Raw genomic sequence first — 23,364 nt, forward strand, 5'->3', positions numbered from 1 at the left:
CGGAAAGGTGCCTTTCCTTGCGTTAGACCAATGTCCCATCTGGCTCTGAATTGTCTACAATGACTGGCAATGGCTCTCTGGGGTTTCAGACTGGGGTTTCTCCTAGCCCTGCCTGGAGATGCTACTGGTGTTTGAACCTGGGAACTTCTCCTGCGCTCATCCTACTGCCCTGCTCCAGCCAGTCATCATTAGGAGTGGGGGAAAGGCAAACTGAGCTAAATCCCACCTTCCCAAAAAATGTGTGAATCAAAAAACATAACCATCCTTTGAAAATTGTGGTTCTCTAAATTTTGCAGTGTGGTTCTCCAACCAAACAATGTGTACAAAAACGCATAGGTGTGCAGATACATTAGCGAAAACATACTAAATGCATTAAACTAGGGGGAATTGCTTTGGGGGGAAAATGTTTATGTGAGCCAAAATTGCATACAAAAATTGTGTACATTAGGAGAAAACTGCACAAAAATCCAGATGGATTTTCCTGAAGACTTTGCAAAATAATAATAGCAATAATAATCATCAAACTGATGTGGAAATGCGGAAAGCGGTAGACTGAAAAAGTGAGAAACTGAGAGAAACCAAAGTTGACAGGTTTACTCATTCCTAGCCGCCGCCACCCCTGTACATCTCCATTTTCTTCTTGCACCTGAGCTTTGAATGTAACAGTGGCCTGTTAGAATCTGCTATAATCAGTTTCGGTAAACAGAAACTGGAGGTGCCATTCGGCTGGAGTTATTTGCTTTTCCTATCAAAAGGGGGCTCCCCGTCCCAAAATGCTGGAGAACTGGGGAGGTCAGGTTGTTTTGAATTTCTTGAGCAAGAATGTAGGCTCCCACCACCCAAAAAACACAAGTGCTTCACTTTCTTCCCTTCTCCGCCTCCGTGCACAAAATGCTGGTCCCAATTTTTCTCAAAACAGAGCTTTTTTCCCCCTGCTAGGCCAGGCTCCAACTCTGGCTTGTTAGCTTTAACTGGAACAATTTGAATTAATGTCACCATGGCAATGGGGGCAGGGGCTTTGTCTGTCCTGACCTGCCCTTCACCCCTCAGCAAGATATTTGGGGTGGGGGGAGGAAAGGAAAAGAAATAGGAGGGAGGAGGATAGGGCAACACTTTGTCCAAGCTCACCACCCAGCAGAGGAAAGTTTCCCCTGCTTCTGATGTTTGCCCAAAGTCCGACCTGCAATGGAAGATAGCTCTTCCTTGGGTCTGCTGAATACTTGGCTTTCCTTGCACTCAGGATGCTTTAAGCTGCCATGTGGCAAGTACAGTGGCTTAATGTTAGGACCATCCCTCTTCATAGGGGAATTTTGGAACTGCAGCTTTGGGAGAAGAATAGAGGGTGGCGCTGTGGGCTAAACCACAGAGCCTAGGACTTGCTGATCAGACGGTCACAGTTTGAATCCCCACGACAGGGTGAGCTCCCGTTGCTTGGTCCCTGCTCCTGCCAACCTAGCAGTTTGAAAGCACTTCACAGTGCAAGTAGATAAATAGGTACCGCTCCGGTGGGAAGGTAAACAGTGTGTCTGTGCACTGCTCTGGTTTGCCAGAAGCAGCTTAGTCATGCTGGCCACATGACCCGGAAGCTGTACGCCAGCTCCCTCGGCCAATAAAGCGAGATGAGCGCCACAACCCCAGAGTCGGCCATGACTGGACCTGATAGTCAGGGGTCCCTTTACCTTTACCAACTCTCAGTACCCTCCATAGACTACAAGGGATGCGGGTGGTGCTGTGGTCTAAACCCCTGGGCTTCTTGGGCTTGCTGACCAGAAGGTTGACAGTTCAAATCCGTGCAACGATAATGAGCTTCCATTGCTCTGTCCCAGCTCCTGCCAACCTAGCAGATCGAAAGCATGCCAGTGTAAGTAGATAAATAGGTACCGCTGCAGCAGGAAGATAAATGGCATTTCCATGTACTCTGGTTTCCGCCACAGTGTTGCGTTGCATCAGAAGTAATTTAGTCCTGCTGGCCACATGACCCAGAAAGCTGTCTGTGGACAAGCATCAGCTCCCTCAGCCTGAAAGCGAGATGAGCGCCCCAACCCCATATTTGCCTTTGACTGGACTTAACAGTGCAGAGGTCATTTACATATTTACCTAATAGACTACAGCTCCCTGAATTCTTTTTTGGGGGAAACCAAAAGTTTAAAGTGGTATCAGGGCACTTTAACTGTTTGGTGTGAATGTGATCCAAAGAGCCTCTCGTTATTCCAGCCCCCAACATCTGAAAGTGTCCTGTGCGCTTGAACAGCCCCCCCCCCATTCTCCTCTGACTCCAATCACGCCTGCAACCCTCTGCATCAGGCTTCCCTTGACAAAGCTGCAATTCCCAGAGCAGTTTAACAATCAATCTGTATTCACAGGGAACTCTAGGAATTCTCTCCCAACAACTCCTATCACCTTTAACAAACTACAGTTCCCAGAATCCTTTAGGGGAAGTCATGACTGTTTAAAGTGTCCTCATGGTGCTTTAGATGTATGGTGTGAATGGAGCCTTAGTAAGCTCACATGTACTTAATCTTGTCTATAGTGCAGCATTAAGACTTCATTCTCCTTAACGGCTCTCGGATTTGCACCAAAATTACTCCACAGCAAAACTCAACACCCAGCACATGTACTTCCGTGACTTAAATCTCATTTCCCCTCTTTTGTACCTCAGAGCAGGCTGCAAAACATTCACAAGGAGTTTACAAAGCTCCCTCCAACCAGAGTCAGTGCCTCCCATGCATTTGTGATTGCTGCAGCCTTTCCAAAAATGCCAGCCCTGCCCTCGCCTCCGGAGGAAGCAATCTTCGGATAAAGGGCTACTTCATCCCAACCCATCCATTGCTCCCACTCCCATCCCAGGCTTGCGTGACTTGATGGTCAGCCACAATACTCATTTATTTCCATGGCAGAGGAACCTCTTTGTAGCCAGACCTGAAGGTGGGTGGGGAGGAGACCCTGCGGCTTTGCATGCTGGGAAATTTCTTGGCACACTCAGCTCCCCTTGTTATCTCCTTGGGAGAGATTATGAGCCTCCAGTTCTGGCAGACTTCCCCCTCCCCCTTCTAAGACATATTTCTCTTTGGGTCAAAAAGCTGGCCTCACTTGGGACTCAGCTATACAGCTGCAACGAAAACATTTTAAGTGTGTTTCGAGTGCAATATACAATATGACACTAGGTGGTGATGGTGAGCCTTATGGAAAATTCAATGTGTTTTTAAAAACGCTTTCAGAACTTTTTTTTTTAATATGTGTATAGATTCCACCTTGGTTATTCAGGGCATCCATTGCTTGGAAGGAAAGGGCTAGGTGCACAGTTGCCACTGGCTTGAGGAGGGGGAAATGGAGACTTGGCACCTGACTGCTGGATCAGAGAGCTAGAGGAGAGGGCTTCTGAGGCCACAGGTGTGGGAAATCCAATGCAGGAACATCTGTAGCCTCTGCCTAATGCCCCCATTGAGGAAAAAGAGCCCATCATTCCTGTAAATAGTGGGTTTCGTTGTCAAATTGTTCTTGCCAACTAAATATTTTCCCCTCATAGCATTAGATCTCATGGAAATCCTATTATTATTATTATTATTATTATTATTATTATTATTATTATTATTATTATTATTATTAGAATTCATATACCTAGAGGTCTCAGGGTGGTTCACAGAAAAGATCAACATAAAAAACACAGTATATATAATCAAAATAAAAACAACAACCCAATAACACCCCCCCACACACACACACACATTTTAAAAGGGCATAGGATGTCAATCAGATCAACCAAAGGCCTGGTTAAAAAGGAACATTTTTGCCTGGTGCCTAAAGATGTGCAATGAGAGTTATAAGGAGACCCCTTCACAATTCCCAGCATTCTACAGGAGAAGAGATTTATTGTTATGCCACTCTGGTACAGTAATTGTATTTCAGTTGCTATTTAAAGGCGAATTTACATAATTCCACTTTCTGAAACCATATTGAGAAGGGAAGGGCTGTCATCCTTCAAAATCTGCCCTTCTCCCAAGTTTGCAGTGCAAGTCCAAAAATACTGGAGTGTGTATAAAACAACATTCATTAGTGAGAATAATGTGCACCGCAATGTAACATTGTATTATATTGGGGAAAAATTGCTCTGCAAAGATGGTTAGATTAGGCACAATTGCGTACAAAAGTGTGGGTATTAGGAGAATTTCACACTAAAGCACTCGGGAGGTCTTTATTAAAAAGCTCAAACTGATGTGGAGATGTGGAGAACTGAATTTACAATTGGAAAAGAGAGAGAGGGGGGACATTGTTGGAGCCGCCCATCCCTAGATAAAACACATAGATTGATGCAAACTCTGCAAACCCCGCCCCCCACCCCCAGCTCTGGGAATACAATCAAGGCCAATAGCTTCTCTTAGCAAAGCCTCCAAACTCAGAAATGAGCCAGGCTTTACCTCTGAGGTGCCTCCCCAAACAGCTGCTTCATAGCGAATCAGCCTCTTTGCTCCAAACCCCCTTCCTGTTCTCTCTCTCTCCGCCCCCCCCCCCCGGCCTCTGCAGCTGGATTAAGACAGCCTTCTCATTCCTGGTTAATGAGAAACTCCTGTACTTTGTCCCATGAGCTGGAGCGCCAGCCAGCATGCATGTGACTGTGTGGCAGGGCTGGGAGCTTTTGAAAGGGAGAGACGGAGGAGGGAGGGTGAAACAGGCTTGAATTCACAAGGGGCTCGATCCCGGAGGCTGATCTGAAAACCTGCTTTCTCTACTGAGGTTTACTCTCACAATATTACTATATACGCCACCCAGTTACAAAACTGCCTTACTCCGAGTCAGACCATTGGTCCTTCTAGCCCAGTGTTGTCTACACTGACTGGGAGTGGCTCTCTGGGCTTTCAGACAGGGAGGATTCCCAGCCCTACCTGCAGATGCCGAGAATTGAACCTGGGATCTTCTGCAGCCAAATCAGGTGTTCTGCCACTGAGCTATGACCTTTCCTTCTGTCCTGACTTTTCCCAGCACCTGTAACATTGCCAGTTCTGCCAGTTGAGGTGGTCGAGAGGGTATACGTGGAGTAAGTAAGGCAATCCGACAGGTAAAGTGGTCCCAAGTTGTCAAGGGCTTTGTATACGTACTAATAGCAGCCCATTGAACTTGGCCCACCTGCAAAAGGGCAACCAGGGCAGATCTCTGGGCGCAGGTGTTGTATGCTGACAAGGCCTCGCTCCCATCATTCTGCACTAACTGCAGCTTCCGTGGAAGCGCCTTGCGGTGATCCAGTTTTGAAATAACCAATGCATGAACTGCTGCAGCCAAGCTTTCCCAGCCAGCTCATCTGCAGTAACTGCAGATTCTGCTGCTACTAATTTTGAGTGCTCGTAAAGCAAAGCCAAAATGGAGGAATACCAAGGAAGTGAGACGGTTGGAAGAAACTTGAGATTGTTTCAAAGCTGGGTGCAGGGAGGTGATTAGAGCAGACGCAGGACTCAGATACATTAGTCAAAAAACAGTGTTTTGATTGCGTTAAAAACATGCAACATCAGATGGTGCTGGAGAGCAAAAAAAAAAAAAAAAAGTTTATTTGCAATTTTCCATAGTGAGATTTTTGTTGTTGTAACGATTTAATTTCTGGCTTATTCATAGTGTTTTTTCCCCTGTGTGTAGATCCACTGTTAGTTACATCTATCTGAAAAGAAGTCATATTGAAAAGCAGCAGGAGAACATCCCAGCCCACTTTAGGCACAGACATTCAAGCACCGCCATTATGAGCTGTTCCATGAGTAGAGTACAGTTATCTAAATGCAATTGGCTCATTGGTTAAAACCCAGGAGCTGAATTCATCCAGCCATTTGAAGAACGCCTCCTGACCTTCCTTTTGCAGGCCCCCCCATCTCTCCCATCCAGGCAAGATGTGGGGAGTGGGGGAGAGATGAAGCAAGAGGCACCAGAGCTCATTGTAAAACCTTTGTGGGAACTTGTGAAACTGACCCTAAAATGCACAGCTGCATCCCATAAAGGAGGCTGTTAAAAGGCCAGCTTGTCTTGCAAGGACCCATCTGACTCACAATCTGGGGCTCAACCCATCAGGAAAAGTTGAATGGTTTAGGGTTTCAATTGACAGCCAACTGATATAATAGTTTAGGGTTTTCGTTGACAGGGGGAAAGTTTTTCTCCCACTCTCATAACACCAGGAGCTTGTGGACATCCCATGAAGCTGAATACTGGAAGTTTCAGGGCAGATGAAAGAAAGTGCTTCTTCATGCAACACATAGTTCCTGTGGGAACTCTCTCCCACAGGAGGCAATGGGGGGCCACCAGCTTGGATAGCTTTAAGATAGGATTGGACAAATTCATGGAGGAGAAGGCTATCAACTGCTGCCAGCTAAGATGGGTAGGCTCTGCCTCCACTGCTTCTGAATACCAGTGCCTGGAAACCACAGGGGGAGAGAGTGCTTGTGAGTTTCCCACAGGCAACTGATTGTCCACTGTAAGGATGCTGGACTTGATGGGCCATTGGCCTGATCCAGCAGGCTCTCCTTATGTTCTTAGTCTAGGATGAAGATGAGAAGACTCTGGATGGGGCAGGTGGAAGGAAGGAAGAACAGAGGTAGCCCTCTCGTGGGAAACTGAGGCAGAGAACTGACAACGCACACGGAGGGTTGAATACAGTTTTCTGTTTCATAAAGGACCTTGGAGGGGGGAAATGACTGAAAGAGGAAAATATTATTATTGCAAATCTTGCTGCTATTCCTGGCTGTTGGCCGAGGGGAGGATGGGGAGCGGAGGAGGTTAACCTGGCAGAAGCTGCTTTCCTGCCCCGGCCTTGTGTTTTATCAATCCCTCAACAGGAGCGTTGGCACCAAGGCCGGCGGAACAGTGATGAAGAGCTTTTGCGCTCCTCCGGGTCCAAAACGCCACATCAGCAGGAGCAGGAGGAGCAAGGGGGCCACGAGCCTCCAAGCCGCGTGGTGAATGTAATGAAGAACAGATTGTCTCCTGGCTGGATTCCAGAGCCCTCACAGGCACAGTGAAGCAAAGTCCTTGGGATTGTGATAGAGATGGAGGGGTGCGGGGACTGGGTGTTATTTAGGGGATGAGTTGGGGAGGGGGAGAAGAGTCAGATATCAAGTTAGACTGGGCCTCAGGCAGAATTGGGGTTGGGAGGGGGCAGGAGCAGTGGAATATATCAGAAGAAGCCAGCGAGGATGAACGATTGCACAGAAACTTGCCTGCAGAGGGTTGCTTTTTTTATATAATCGCTGGCCTGCTGGATTCTTGGCAGCCATCAACACAACTTATAACAGGGATATGAGGAGGGGGGTAGCAAAATATGGGAACTGTAAAGCAAACACTCAGGCCTGGACCTGACTTAAATGGGTCCCACCTTCTTGCAGTGAGTTAGCAATGCAATAACTAGACTAAGGGACTTTCGGCTGGGGTCTCTGGCTGAGTACACAGCATATATTTAAAACATTAAAGCACCCACAACCCAGAAAGAATCCTGCGAACTGTAGGTTGTTAATGCACACTTCACCCCAGTAGATGCATTTTTGTACACGTTACTTGGCCTGAGAAGGGCATCGTGAAATGGCAAAAACACTCAAGGATATGACAGAGGGCTGGTGAGGCTTGTGGCCTGGGGCGCGTTCTGAGGGCCAGATAGTGAGGCCTGGGCACCTTCGGCCCCTGGGCCTGAGGTTTCCCATCCCTTGACTAGAAAGACCATTGATGTGATCTACCAAAGTTTCTCCTATGTTCTTGTGTTGATAATACAATGAAGATGGTGATACCAGTCCTCACTAGACTTTAGAGGGCTTACAGTCTTGAGGGGAAGAGGAAAGTGGCAACTGGTAGAGGAGATGAGGTCAAAAGATGCAGCTAAGACAAGTGCATTTTGGGAATTGCCTTTCTTGTGTCAGCCATGGACAGCCCTTTGCTCACTTCTGCTCAATATTTCTGGATTCCAGCTCTGGCTGCCTACATCGTGGCAGTCTCCAAATGCAAGAGGTTCAGCCAAGGCCTCTGAGACATAGAGATCTATACATGAACACCTTCAAATGTTCTTGTGCTGATGGTGCTCCCTGTTCCTTTGGAACTTAGAAGCCTGCTTTAATGAAGCCTCTGCTTGGCCACTGTCCACTTGATAGGAAAACTCCAGGAATGTTGACTCAGCATAGGCAGAAACGTGGACTGCTGCCTAGGAGACTATGGGGTGAGTGGTTCTTTCCCCTTGGTTCACAAAAGTGCTAGACATGCAACCACCAGCAGCCAGGTTTTCCTCAGTGGTTCCAATTTGGCTGATGCCACACAACCTACAGGCTGATTCCTAGGTTGGTTGCCAACAGCACATCCTTGCTGGTCGCTGACCTGTTCTACTTCAAATAAATGTCCAAGCACTATATTCCAAGCACAATTCAAAGTGTTGGTGCTGACCTTTAAAGCCCTAAACAGCCTCAGCCCAGTACACCTAAAGGAGCATCTCCACCCCCATCATTCTGTCTGGACACTGAGGTTCTCCTCTGAGAGTCTTCTTCTGGTTCCTTCACCACCAGAAGTGAGGTTACAGGGAACCAGGCAGAGGGCCTTCTCGATAGTGGCGCCCACCCTATAGAACGCCCTCCCACCAGATGTCAACAACTACAAGACTTTTAGAAGACATCTGAAGGCAGCCCAGTTTAGGGAAGTTTTTAATATTTGAGGAATTACTGTATTTTAATCTTTTGTTGGAAACCACCGAAAGGTGCCTGGGGACACCCAGTCAGATGGGCAGGGTATAAATAAATTATTATTATTATTATTATTATTATTATTATTATTATTATTATTATGAGGCACAGCACCTTGGACAGCTCTGTAGAGGGCTCTGCCTGGAGATCCCATATGAAGAGAGCACAGGTGTTGTTTGAGCAGCAGTCAGCCTCAGACAGAGGCAGAAATGGAAGCAGCAGCTCTCTATCTGTTACTAGCCCTGCCTTCAGTATAGAAGCATCTTCATTGAAAGGGGCTCCATATTCTTCAGTAGGGGTTGATTCCAATGGCACAAAGGAGACGATGGCTGTACTAGGTCTTCTGAGCTGGAGTACATGGCATCAGAGGAGGGCTGTGTGATCTCCTATGGCCGGAGACGTTTTGTCACAATGGGCTCCTCTTGCAGAAGTACTTTTGTTTCTATCCATATGTCTGAGAACTGGTACTGAGGACAATTCCCTCTCCCACTCTGAGCTCCCAGGTTTATCCCTTGAAGAATGGGGATCTGGTGGCAGAACCATCAACTGAATTCTGGTTGGCACTGCTATAGAACATTAACATAAGAAGAACTTGCTGAATCAGGTCAGTGCCCCATCTAGTCTCACACCCTGTTCCCCTGTTCTTACAGTAGCCAGCCAGATACCTGCAGGAAATCCTCAAGGGGAACCTAAGTACAACAGCACTCTCCCCTCCTGCCGTTTCCAGCAACCAGAATTCAGAAGCATTACTGCCTCCAACCATGGAAGTAGAACATAGCCATCATGGCCAGTAGCCAATGGTCCTACACACAGAGAGATAGTTGTCAGGGACTGAGCAGAGGAGGAATGGTTGAGACCACCTTCCCATCCTGACCCTTCCAGGGAGGAGGAAGAGGAAGACAGTATAGATTTACAACAGGGGTTTGAGGGAGGTTGCAGCTCAGAGGCAGATGAGGGGGGAAGTTGGGGAATCATGGGAGAGCCAGAACAACACCTGGCTGACACGTTGTCATTAGAAAGCATTCCAGACACACACACTTCCCAGAACCTAGCGAGCCTTAAAAGTAGGAGAGCAAAGAGCTCAAAGACAGAGGGCATGTAGCAGCACCGGTAGAAGTGATGAATGAGGAAGTGGAAGAGACGGGAGGTGGAGATTTACTTGGGACAACACCATTATCCAAGAGGCTGTGTTCTATAGCCCCTCTCTGTAAAGACTGAAATAAAAAAGGACTGTAAGAAACTTGTCTTTATACTTTCCCGGGAAACCAACTGGGAGCCACTGACAGCATTCTGACAATAGTGCCTCCTAGGAGGGCCAAACATGTGTGGTCACTCTTATGCTGAAGATCACACAAAAGCCAACTTCCACCCCATCTATAAACATTTGGAAGTTGCTTTCAGTGGTAGATCATATTCCTTTGTCCCCAACTCCAAGGAGATTATAAGCAGCCTTTATCAACTCTGGTTCCATGGCAGAGTATCCATTTTGCATGCAGAAGGCCCCAGGTTTAGTTCCCAGCATCTCCAGATAGGAGCGGAAACATCTCCAATCTGAAACCCTGCAGTGCCTCTGCCTGTCAGTGTCAGCAATACTGAGCCAAACAGAGCAATGGTCTGATTTAGCATAAGCCAGTGTCTTATGTTCCTATGAGTGGTCCTGCTCCATGATTCCCTTTTTCTCTTCCCTGGAAGAGACAAACGAGCTGTCTTCAGGCTCCTGAATGGTCAAAAGACCACCCAGAATTTTTCCAAAAGGAAACTATTTAGAAATATTTCAGTTGCTACACACAGGCTTAATAAATGGGCATCTGTGAACTAGCTGAATAGCCCCAAGAGTGTCACCACCACCAGGAATAACAACCAAAGAGCATCCGTAACCAGCAAGGAGCTTGAGCGGGTACCAAAAACTGCAAGCAGATCCCATCACTTGCCATCATTAAGAAGCTGCAATCCCCCTTTAGCCAGCTGAAAAGGTTTTCTTGGAGTTATACAGTGTGTGCTAGTCTTGGCTGCCAAACTTTGGCTTGCTGATTATATCCTGATGGCTGTTTTGGCCGTGGTGCCTAATAATCCACACCACATTTTATTTTGGGAGAACAAACGGCTCACTCGTAAATTGGTGCTGCCCTCAGCAGGGATCCAGGCCTAAGCTCTGCACCCTCCTGAACTGAAAAGGGTCTGACCACATTTATTTGCAGCCTAGCTGATGGTTTAAAACAAAATAAAAGCAGGAGTACAATTGTGGATGTCAAGAAAGGGCAAGTCATCGCACAAACCCTTATCATCTGACCACTTTTCAGAATCATTTATAATTAGATTTCACCCCTCTGGTTGAAATATATGGTGTATATCTGTTGCAACCAATTAAACGAGCCTGTGTACGAAGAGGCAGGCCCAAAGCAGAAACAGCTTGCAAAATAAGGGATGTGATAGGAGGAGATAGGATCAAACTGATGACCAAAGCTGTGTATCCTTATCTGGGTGCTCAGCTCCACCCATTCCACAGCTGTGTATACTTCAATCCTCCCACCTTTTGCAACAGCTGCCAAAATTTATGGCTTAGGGGTGGAGGCAGAAATGTTGGCTTGGATCCCAAATCAGGCCCCCAGCCCAAATTGGGGGTGAGCCCCATCATCTGTATGTCTTCCACCCTTTAGAGTTGGAGATGATTTATGGCCCATAAATCCATTGTTCCTTTGCATTCTCCTCCTTGGTATCCTTCCCCATGCTGCTTCCTTTTCAAAATGTCCCATTTTATAAATCACCTTCTTGTTCTATTTACATGGTTCATGACTGCTTCCATTTTGCCTCTCCATACCTTAGATTATAACGATGGGGGTCTGTTTTGTATTTCCATTGCTTCCCCCTTAGCCTGGATATCATTTTGGCTGGACGCACAGCATATTACTTTCCTTAGATTCATATCTCTTTAATTAGATTTGTATTCCTATAGACAATGAGGACTTTGCTAGGATTAATAGGACCATTTTTGCAAGACTCATCTTGCATTGAAGACATTTGTACCTACCCATTTTTGCTAAAGGTGTGTTGCCTAATATACCAGTTATTCCAATATAGGTAGCACTTGGCAACTCTAAATGTTACCTTTCAACCCAGCTGTTACAAAAAGCTTGGGTTCTGGTTTTCCATCATTTGATGTTTAATATGCATTAAGTAAGCATGATGATTTCAGCATTATTCCAAACTGATATCTGTGAGTAGAGAATGACCGCTCCCCACATCAATTGGGGGGCACCTTTTGCGTGGTCGCGCGCAGCCCCCCTAGACCTATGCAGCACCTGGCAGTGCAGCCTGGCTTCGCACACACACACCCCCAGCCAGGCACCTGGAGGTCTCTGCCTACCTCTGCCAGTTATGGGGAGGTGTTGCTAGGAGATTTGGCCAGGTAAGAGGAGGGACTGCCCTGCCCACATAATAGAGGACGGAACTTACCTGGGAATCCTCAGTCGGCTCCAGAGCTTCTCTCACCCTGCCCTCCCTCAGTTAAGCTTTCTTTTGCAGGTTAACCTCTTCTTCACAGGTATGCAGGCGCTGCTATGTCATGGTCGCTGTTGAAAGTCCGGAAAGGAATTTTCCTGCATTGGCAGGTTTCGCCTTCCCCGTAACAAAATGTCACAACTTTGGTGGTCTGAGGCCTTGGGCGAAATCCATTAGTCTATCTTGTCTAATGAGGTTGTGTGAAGTGGTGACCCATGCCCCCCCATGACGGCAATCCCAGGGTTTCCCATCAAAGGGGTTGTTTGAGAGGAGGCATTGGCCATACGCCAATAGGTTGTCATTGCTCTCCCCTGTGATGGCGGCGTAACGGGGGCATAGCTGTCAACTTTTTCCTTTTTTTTAAGGGAAATTCCCTTATTCTGAATAGGATTTCTCACAAGAAAATGGAAAAGTTGACAGCTATGAATGGGGGTGGGCTCTCTGCTTGAGCAGACATTCTCTAGAACCAGCCCAATCCCCACTCATTCCGGATAACTCATTCCGGCTGGGGACTGGGAGGGATAAATGCCCAATGCCTAAGCCAAGGTCCCCCTACATCTGAAGTTTTAATAAAGTTGTGGCCAGTTTTAATCCCATAACATAGGGTTTTGAGTCATTATTCCACCCGTGGGTCGCCTGGGGTTGGGGGGACTCCTCCTGTCCACGCAACAGAGGAATGGAAATACAATGTATATTTGGGTTTGAATTCCTTTTAAGAGTAGTTTGAGTTAAGACCATATTGTGTGGTTATCCATGCCTTGCTATAACTTCAGCAATATACAACACAGGCCAAATAAGTCAGATATTTTTTTTAAAAGCTTCGACATGCACACTCCTATGCTCATAAATAATTTTTCCTAAACTCAGTGGGACTTTCTCACAATTGTAAGTGTGCTTTGGATTGCAGCCTTATATGAAAAGAGCTAATCACTTGCAATGCTGGTTACTTACTGTACGGAACAAACAAGATTTTTTACTTTGATAAATCATCTTCATTTTAACAGATAAATTAATCTCTCCTTACAGTATTTGCTTCCCCAGGATCTCAATGTTCTCTTACTCATCATTTATTCTTGATCAATTTGAATGCCTGTGAGCATTCTAAGGCAGCATTCATGTGCTGCCTAGGAGTCTACGTATATCAGCCTATTAAACAGATATATTTCTAAAGCCTTCTTTTTTCCTTCCCAAGATGCTTCCTGCCCACCTTAAATGGAATAACCACTTCCTCACTAGGAAGCAATTCTCTGTGGCAGTTCCCTCTGCTGCACCGACTGTAATCACTCTGGCCTTGCTAAGAATTATGGGAAAGCAGTCAAGGAGAAATGCTTAATCCTTTGCCATTGCTAAACCGTCACTAAATTGGAACCTTTCCGTGAGAGAGAAAAGGTGAGACACGCATACTTCAGTTCATCAGAAGATATCACCTCCATTACAGTCACAACTTATTTTTACTCCAACTGAGTGAAGTGTCAAATGTTCTTGGCCTCTGTTCATGTAATTGCAACATTTGAAACTGCAAGATGCAGTTCTGAACGGGAAATGTTGTATCATGGAGTAATCTCGTAGCGTTTCCTTTTTCATCTAGATATAATCTTGCACCACAGCTTCAGAAAGTGTGTGTGTGTGTGTGTGTGTGTGTGTGTGTGTGTGTGTGTGTGTGAATGCACACAGAGAGCGTTTCTGTCAAGCTTTGAAAGGATATTTATTTTTTTATGTTATTTTTTCAAGTGCTTGACAGGTATGGGCTCTGTATATGGATTCAGTCTCTGCAAAAGCAAAGACAAAAACCAGAGAGGGGAAACTGAATCACTTGGCTCTGTGAGCCCATACTGAGAAATCGCTTTGGAGATCTCGCATTGGATGCAGCACCATGACTGATACTTTTTCTGGAAAGTAGGTTTTGCAAACAAGAGACCAGCTGCTTGTGACAACATCTGAACTTTCTTTCTGCATTGTATGGGGTTGGACTAGAGGACCCACCAGATCCCTCCTATTATTCTACTGAGACTTACAACTGGGTCTAGAATGATTCGCCAAAGTTTGCTCCTGAGGAGTGGTTATTCACAGTGTAAACTGTAATAATCGTAGTCACAATGCACTGTAATAATAATGAAAATTGATTCTGCTAGATTTCCAGGAGTGACTTTTGCGTCATGTGAAAGTTCAATTATAATATGAAAGTTAACAGTTGCCAAAGCATTGGGGAAACAGAATAAATCACAGTGTGAACACAGCCTGTGAGTTGTAGCCCATCCTACCCCTACTCAGAGTTCCCATTGAAGTTAATGGGAATGACTAACTTAGATAATCATTTGTTTCAGTGGATCTACTTTGAGTTGAACTTAGTTGACTATAACCCTGTATTTGGATGACTTTGTATGATTTTACTTTTTAAACTTATGCCAATAAAGGGTAGTAGTAGTAATAAATGTGATGAGTTCTAATTTCTAGTGTCTATTGTCATAGGCACTTCAATTTGAATTGAAAAAGGATGGCTGCATCACTGTTTCAATGCACTCATTAAATTATAAAACAGGAAATCTGTTTAAATGTTTCTATTTATCCCAGATGCATTCAAAAGGACCACAGTGCAGTTTTTTAAAAATGAAATAAACTGAAGGCAGTCATTTACAAAAATTTAAGTGATATAGTTGCCAACTTACTTTTTCTTTCACAGCTCCTGGGTCTCCAGCACACAAGATTTCAACAGACGAAGCTTACCTTGGCATGGAGCTAAGGGACAGTGGAGAAATCCAATTCAGACTGCATTTAAAGGTGAGCCTACCTGAATTGGTGCTTTCCAAAACAATACGGAGAACAAAATACAGTCCTCAAAACTCACACGTCTTTGAATTTTGCAATGCAGTTTGCAGGCCAAGTGGGGTGTACAAAAAAGCATATACTTGGGATGAAGTACGCATAAAAATGCATGTGTTCATGAAAATAACATACAAAACATCATAATACTGGAGGAAATTGCCTTGCAAAATCTGCATATTAGTTAAATTGCGTTTACATGCATGTATATATCAGGGGACATTTGCACTAAAATAAGGAGGGGTTTTCTTGAGAACCTTTTGTTGTTGTTGTGGTTAATTGATGTGGAAATGTGAAGAACTGATAACTGGGAAAATGAGAGAAACTGAAATAGGCCGATTCATCCATCCATATCTGGAGTGACTAGCTTTCCTGGTATGTGTTTGCCAAACTGCAGTTTAAAGCACAGGATCCAGGCTAATTCTAAAAATTGACAGTCCTGGGGTAGAACTCATTGCTTCTGGATCCTGTTCAGGAAGATTGGAAGGGGGGGTCCACCACTGCTACCTACAGATGTGTTATAAATGTGCAAAGCTTTGCCTTCCCAGGATCTCAGGACAGTGTTTGGAATTCGGCCACATCACAAACAAGATTTTTTTTTTTTAAAGGAGCTATTTATATAACGTACACAATTTGTAGCTTCAAAGGACTTTGGACTCTCTATTTTCTTTTTTCCTTGAGGGTTAACTGCATGCTTTTTGGGAATGCGGGTAGTATGTGCCATCAAATAAGCGGGCACTGGCTTTGGTTATGGGGAGGGAAACAAGAAAGAGACCTTTACCTTAACTTTATACCATTTCTTTGACCCACACAGCACAGGAGGCGGGGGCAGAGGAGGGAAGAGAGAATCTGTTGCAATGCAACAGAAAGCCTGTTGTTTGGTAGTTAGATCCAGATGTGAAGAGTGTTCCCAAATAAAATACAGACTTGGGAGGAGCAAGGGAGGGACATGAAACACATTCTCTGCTGCAATAGCCCTTAGGTTTAGGAAGGTAGGAACACAGGAAACTGTCTTACAGTAAGTTGGACCATTGCGCCATGTAGTAGTAGTAGTAGTAGTAGTAGTAGTAGTAGTAATATACTTATACTCCACCCACCTGGCTGGGTTTCCCCAGCCACTCTGGGCAGCTCCCAACAGAATACTAAAAACACGATAAAACATCAAACATTAAAAACTTCCCTAAACAGGGCTGCCTTCAGGTGTCTCCTAAAAGTCAAATAGTCGTTTATTTCCTTGACATCTGATGGGAGGGCGTTCCACAAGGCGGGCATCACTACCAAGGAGGCCCTCTGCCTGGTTCCCTGTAGCTTCACTTCTCACAGTGAGGAAACCGCCAGCAGGGTGGAGATGTTCCTTCAGGTATACTGGGCTGAGGCTCAGTATTGCCCACACTGGCAGTGTCTCTCCAGGGTTTCAAAGGCAGGACTCTTTCCAAGCTGTACCTGGAGATGTTGGGAATTGAACTAGGAGCCTCCTTCATACAAAACACTGAGCTATGGCCCTTCAGATTCCTGCAGGCTGATTTGTGATATATGCAGATGACTCGGCCCCTAGAAGGATTAGAGTGGGCAAATTTATGGGGCCCTGCAAAAGTTCCCACCCCAGTATTCATTTATTGGGATATGGGAATCTGTTGAGCGATTGGTACATCTAGCTCAGTATTGTCTGCACAACTGGCAGGACCTCTCAGGGGCTTCTAGGCCTTACCTGGAGATGCCTGATATTCCTAATCTCTGTTCACAGTGTCTCATTATATATATAGCATCAGCTGGGTGTCTAGGGCTGATGGGGGTTGTAGCCCATAACATCTGGAGGGCAGAAGGTTGGCAAAGCCTGAAAACAATGCTTGGCTTGATTTACGTTCTGCTTCCTTGCTTTTGCCGCATCATTTGTGGCCGTACATGAGTTCCACAAGTCAAGGAGCTGAAGATAATCTCTCTGGTGCGCTTGCTTCTTACACATATCTGAAACATCCCTGTGTGTCAAGGGTCTCATGCAGACTGGTCCCTCAGTATCTACTCAAAACAAGATCCTGCTTATCTCTCTGGTGGTCAAATGCCAGGGATGGGCAGGGCCAGAAACAAAAGTGGGTGGAGCAATAGATGCCAATTTCACCATTGTATGGAAGGCTATAGTTCCTGTACACCATCAAGCGTCCCTCTCCATCCTCCAGCCAGACAAGCTGGAAGCTCTTTCTGAGTGCAAGGACAAAGTCCAGCAAGGCAAAAAAAATTCAAGAAGTGTGTCACGCATCACTGTTAAGGGCTGTACCCTGAGGAGAGACTGTGTGGTTGTGGAGAGGGTGTAGCCTGGGTAGAGTCCCAAGGGCCACATAGAAAGGTCCAGAGGTCCAGATTTGGCTCCCTAGTCCGGAGGTTCCCCGCCTTGCCTTCACCTCAGCTGAATCTCAAATGTGCTGCGTACTAAGCATCTGGTCTGCCGTCACTGAGCTGTGGGCCCCTGCCGTTTTCCAGATGCAACTTCCTTCCTTTAACAAAAAATAAACTTGTAACAAAGGGTTCTTGCAGCTCTGATTGCTTCCCGCTGCTTTAACTGTTATGTTCCTATCTCTTAAAATGCTTCCATGGAACATCCCCAAGCAGAAAAAAACAACAACTGGAGACTGCACGTCGTTCCTGCATTGACTTGGTGTGGGAAAATTCGCCAAGAGGAACAAGATTGTTCCACGCCCAATTAGTGATCAACGTGGCTTCATAGGAACACAGGAAGCTGCCTTAAACTGGACAAGGGCATCAGTCCATCTAACTCCATATTATCAACCCTGACTGGAAGCAGCTTTCCAGGGTTTCAGGGTTTTTCCCAGCCCTACCTGGAGATGCCAGGAAATGAATCTGGAACCTCCTTCACGAAGAGCACGTGCTTTCAGCTGAGCTACAGCCCTTTCCCAAATGTATACTTTGGCCTTTGCAAGACAGGAATTTGCAATGGGTGTTTTGGGTCAGCCAAAGTTTTTTAAGAAACAGTCATTTGAATGAAAGTATTCTGTGAGCTAAAATCAGAACATTGCAAGATTCTTAAAAGACTCAAATCATAGGGGCGGTTGCACAAATTTGTATATGCCAATTCATGTGCAAAGATGCAAATTTATGCCCATTTGCAGAGAGAAAACTGCCCTGTGTGTTTTTAAAGAGAATGGGAATGAGACAGTAGATCTGGAAGCCCAATGCAAAAGGCTCAGTTTGGACAACCCCCAGGACTAGAAAAGTTCTGAACCCAGTACTCCCTAGTCAGGTGTGAGCTGCCCTTGCCTGAAACCCTGGAAAAATGCTGCCAGTCAGGAGGCGGTACTAAGGTAGATGGACCAATAGTTTGGTTTAACATGAGACAACCTCCTGTGTAGTATTGGACTCTAGGTGGGAAGCTGAGTGGCAACGTGGTGCACAGGAATGCCCTGGTTCTCACTGAACTCAGGAGGGGAAACAGTGAGGTAGATGGAGTACCACCCCTTGCAATTCCACCGCCCAAGGTCACCCAGCAGCTGCATGTGGAGGAGCGGGGAAGCGAACCCAGTTCACCAGATTACAACTCTACCACTCTTAACCACTACACCACACTGGCTCAGTGGCCATCCAAGTTTGTGGCAGTCACTGCCTCTTGTGGGGGTAAGTTCCCCAGTTTATGCATTGCATGAAAGAGACATATTTTCTCTGTCCCACATCTTCCAACATTCAGCCTCATCGAAAGCCCACAAGCTCTTACTATTCTCCATCCATTTTCTCCAAGCCATGTGTAGTTTTATAGACTCCTATCTTATCACCTGCTACTCACCTTATGAATGATGCTGTAAACTTAACATTATAGTTTTGTTTTGTAGCGGGGAAATCCCACCGTATCTTTTTTCAAAAAAGGGGGAGGGAATGAAAGAGAGGCGGACTTTTGGCTGAAGTTTTGCAGGGATGGTCTTGATTAAGGGGAAAAGCCCCCGCTCCCTATAAATCAAGATGATCACAGGAAGCCTGAAACCAACGGTGGCGGCATGTGCGTGCAAGTGCTAAAGTTCGTTCAACTTTTTCTTTCTTTCCACTCCAGTTTTATTGCTTTCGCATTCGCTCTCCTGCTGGGGTGGGGAGCTGCACAGGCGCTCCTGCCCTTTCCAAGGCGGGGGAGGCAGGCAGGGGGCGCATGTCTCTTTAAGGCAGGTCCCACGACGGGTTGTTATGCTGGAGAGTGAAGGAAGTGACGGGGCGATTGAATGAAAAGGAGCAAAAAAAAAAAAAAAAAAAGGAGGAGAGAGAGAAAGAGAGAGAAGTAAGGGGGAGCTTGAAAGGGGAGACAGAGGAAGGAGAGGCGAGGGCCGGCAGCAGGAACAACGGGAGCCGAGGCGAGGGCAGCAGCAGTCAGCATCCGAGCACCCCTGGCAGCCGGGCGGGGCGGAGCGCAGCCGCAAGAGGACTTTCCCAGGAGTAGACCTCCCTCGCCAGCAGCCCATGCGGTGTCCGGCGGAGGGACATCCAGGGGCTCGAGGGGGCGCCAGTGCAGGGTTCCCCCCCCCCCCCCGGCGAGAGGCAGGCAGTCAAGCCAGGAGCCTCCGCCAACTCCAGAAGGAAAGTTGCAAACTTTGGGAAAGTTTCTCTCCTTCTTCCCGGACGGGGCGGTGGAGCTGCGGAGAGCGTGATCGGGACTCCGGCCCGGAGGTGGGGTCCCTCTAAGAGGGTGTTTGGATCAGTCTCTCTTCCCTCGCCCTGAACACCCCCCACTTTCTACTGGAGATGCTCTGTCAGGGAGGAGGAGGAGGCGGCTGGCTCCGTTTCTTCTTGACGGCGCTGCTCTGGCCCCAGCCTCTGCCCTGGGTGGCCGCTGCGTCGGGGGCCCCGTCGGAGCTGCGAGTCCGCGTCCGGCTCCCCGATGGGCAAGTGACGGAGGAGAGCCTGCAGGCGGACAGCGGGGCGGACTGCGTCACCCTGGAGCTCCGCAAGGGCGACGGCACCCTCATCACCCTCACGGCCGACTTCAAACAGGTGCGGGGGCGCACGCGTGGGTCGATGGGGGCACAGGAATTGTGGCGTGGGGGGCGGCTTTTTTCTCCCCGCCAGGAAAATGTGAGGGTCTTTCCTCTAAGGTAAGAGGATGGACGGGGGAACCAACTGGAAAGGATGGGGTTAATAGATACACACACACCCAACCAACCAATATTCTGATGATGATAATAATAATAATTTATTATTTGTACCCCACCCATCTGGCTGGGCTTCTCCAGCCACTCTGGGTGGCTTCCAATAAAGATTAAAAATACATTAAAATGTCACACATTAAAAACTTCCCTGGCGCATTGCTTAAACTTTTAACCTCCCCCTTCCTCCAATGAGCTGAGGGGAGCATCTATGGTGTGTGCCTCTTCCTCTATTTTATCTTCACAGCAGCCCTTGGTCAGACTGAAAGAGTACTAGATATCTGAAGGCCTGAGGGGGACGGAACTAATTCCAGTCCTCCCAATTTTATCCTGGTGGCCTTCACATCTCTGAGTGCCTTGCCTATAGTGACTGTGGGAGATTCATAAGCTCTGCAAAGATTTGAAGTGGTGGCTCATTGAACTCTAAGCCTGAGTTTCTACCCACTAGGCTGAGTTGGACTGAGAGCTTTCAGAGGTGGGTGGGAGGTTGTACCCTCCTGGGTAAAGTGCAAGACAAGGGAAAGGAGCCAATCCCTTTGGTTGGAAGGTAGAAGGATTGACTTTATACGTGTCTAGAGGGGCCTTTGGTCTCATCCAGGAGGACTCTTCTTACCTTATGTCTTATTTCTGAGAAACAGTGTGTAGGGTTTCAACTTGGAGATTGCTTCAAAGACAGCATCTGCATCTTTGATTTCCCAACCAATGCCAGAGGTGCAACGATCACATCTGCTCACATCCTTACAGTGTTCTGGGGTGTTTTTTTATGGAGTCGGCTCCCAGACATCAAAGGCTAGTTCATTCATTGCACCCACACGCAAAAGCCACACGCATCACCAAATCCCTCTCCGCCCCCCACCCCCCCGTGATTTAGCTCACTCTCCCTGCATAAAGAGGCTGGGGACCAGGATTGTAGGAATTGGCCTGACTAGCTTGAGGATATATCTAATATTAAACATAAGTGCCTAGCTGGATCAGGGCAGTAGCCCACCTAGTCCAACATCTGGTTCCCACAGTGACCAACCAGATGCATCATGCAGGACCCAAACACAAGAGAATTCTCCCCTCCTGTGGTTTCCAGCAACTGGGATTCAGAAGCGTTACTGCCTCTGACTGTGGAGGTAGAGCGGAGCCATCACAGCTAGTACCCACTGAAAGCCTTACCTTCTATGAATCTGTCCAATCCTCTTTTAAAGCCATCTAAGTTGGTGGCCATCACTGCCCACTGCAGAAGTGAGTTCCATAGTTTAACTATGTATGGCAAGGTCCTTTTCCCCCCTCTGTCCTGAATCTTCCAACATTCAGCTTCAGTGAATTTCAATGAGACAGAAATTAACAGCTATATGACTTTGGGCAGCCCTGTACAGGAAAGTTTGATGTCTTACTGAGTTTTTACAATTTGTTGGAAGCCACTCAGAGTGGCTGGGGCAACCCAGTCAGATGGGTGGAGTACAAATAAAATAGTAGTAGTAGTAGTAGTAGTAGTAGTAGTAGTAGTAGTAGTAGTAATAGTAATAATAATAATACTAATAATAATAACAGTGTTAGGAGAAATACAGAAAAAAACTTTTCTCTTTCCCCATTCCCCATCTCATGCATAACTGTACAGTGGTACCTCAGGTTACATACGCTTCAGGTTACAGACTCAGCTAACCCAGAAATATTACCTCAGCTTAAGAACTTTGCTTCAGGATGAGAACAGAAATCGTGCTCCGGCGGCCCAGTGGCAGCAGGAGGCTCCATTAGCTAAAGTGGTGCTTCAGGTTAAGTACAGTTTCAGGTTAAGAACGGACCTCCAGAATGAATTAAGTACTTAACCCAAGGTACCACTATATACACTTGCACCCTGTCACCCTTACTAGCTGTTTCTCTAAACTAACAAGTCCCAAATGGTGCAAGCCTTTATTGCAGATTTCCTCAAGGCAGTTGGTTGGCTGTTAGAAACAGAACTTCAGACTGGAAAGACCCTTGGTCTGACCCAGCAAAGTTCTCCTTATGCTCACTGAACTGCAGTGGTAAGGAATCAAGAGATAGCATGCGCATGTTTGAACAGAGACTGCATCTTATGGCTTCCATGTGCAACAGGAGCTTTCCGAACCACAGCAGCTGCTTGAAAATGAAGATCAGTCCTGATTGTAATGCTCCCGCAATGGAGTAATCACTGTGTGGTCAGTGACACAGCCCCAAAGAACTGGCTCGCTTGTGCTCTGGGTGTGGGAGCCGAGGAGCATCTCTCTGTGCCCCAGCCATTGTCCTTTCCTTATTAAGCAGAGGCGTCTGTAGATCCCTGCCTCCCCCCACCCCAGCCCTGAACGGTCCACTGTCTGGAATATGGTCCCTGGTGTATTTTGCAGTGGCCTACATTATGCAGTGGAATGGAGCAGATCAAAGAGACTCCAGCCTGGGAACTCTGGTCACTGATATCTTCTCATGGAGGGAGAAGCTTGCAGGATGAGTGGGAGGGTGGGAGTGTTTATAGAGGATCTTTAACTGTGATTTCTGGCATTAGGCTTGCAGAAAGAGAGGGGAATGATCCCATGCAGGCCTCCACAAACTGATGCACCATGCAAAAGCCTATTTTTTGCCTTGTTTGTGGAGGGAGAAATCTTAGATGGGTAGGGTGCAAGAAATAAACTGTTGTTGTTGTTGTTATGGTTCTGTGCTTTGGAGAAGGCCAACTTTTGCTTCAAAGTCCAGTAGGCAATAGAGAAGAGCCTCCAAGTTTTCCTGGCAGGGGAGAGTTGGGGGGAACCCAAATTAGGACCAGCAAGTAAACCAAAGCAAGCTGGGGGGCTCCCCTCTCCTCCACCACCACACTGTAATCCCAGGTCCAGGTCCTAGCTAGATCTGTGTCAGCTTAACACAAGGGATGAGGAATTCACAGGCTGTTGTTCGACTCCAACTCACATCATCCCTGACCCAAAGCTGTGCTGGCTGGGGCAGATGGCAGCTGGAGATCCAGAGAGTCACAGATTCCCCCATCCATCCCTGCCTTAAACAAAGCAAGTTAGGAACCAGATATAGAATCTGGAGGTGGAGAGGTAGCTGGGAAGGTGCAGTGAGGGAGTGAGTCTCCGCCTGGATGGAATATGGATTCAAGGACCTTGCCTCATGTTGTAATATGGGCATCCCCATCCAGGTGCCTTTTGGACTTCAGACCCCATCATCATCAGCCTGAATAGCTCAGTTGGTTATAGCATGGTTCTGATAAAGCCAAGGTTGCAAGTTTGATC

At 46.7% G+C, this 23,364-nt stretch overlaps 1 protein-coding gene across 1 annotated transcript in view; it reads left to right on the plus strand.

The window, feature by feature from the left end:
* The first annotated feature begins 19,102 nt into the window (after positions 1-19,102).
* The window catches only part of OAF (out at first homolog), a 29,275-nt gene continuing 25,013 nt past the window's right edge, over positions 19,103-23,364 (plus strand). Inside the window, exon 1 of the mRNA XM_081172746.1 lies at positions 19,103-19,982. Within this exon, the coding sequence (XP_081028872.1) occupies positions 19,734-19,982 (249 nt within the window). The 5' untranslated portion in view covers positions 19,103-19,733. The remainder of the gene's footprint in view (positions 19,983-23,364) is intronic.

The sequence above is a fragment of the Podarcis bocagei genome (genome assembly GCF_964188305.1).
Source record: "Podarcis bocagei genome assembly, chromosome: 15".
In the NCBI taxonomy this organism is placed as follows: domain Eukaryota; kingdom Metazoa; phylum Chordata; class Lepidosauria; order Squamata; family Lacertidae; genus Podarcis; species Podarcis bocagei.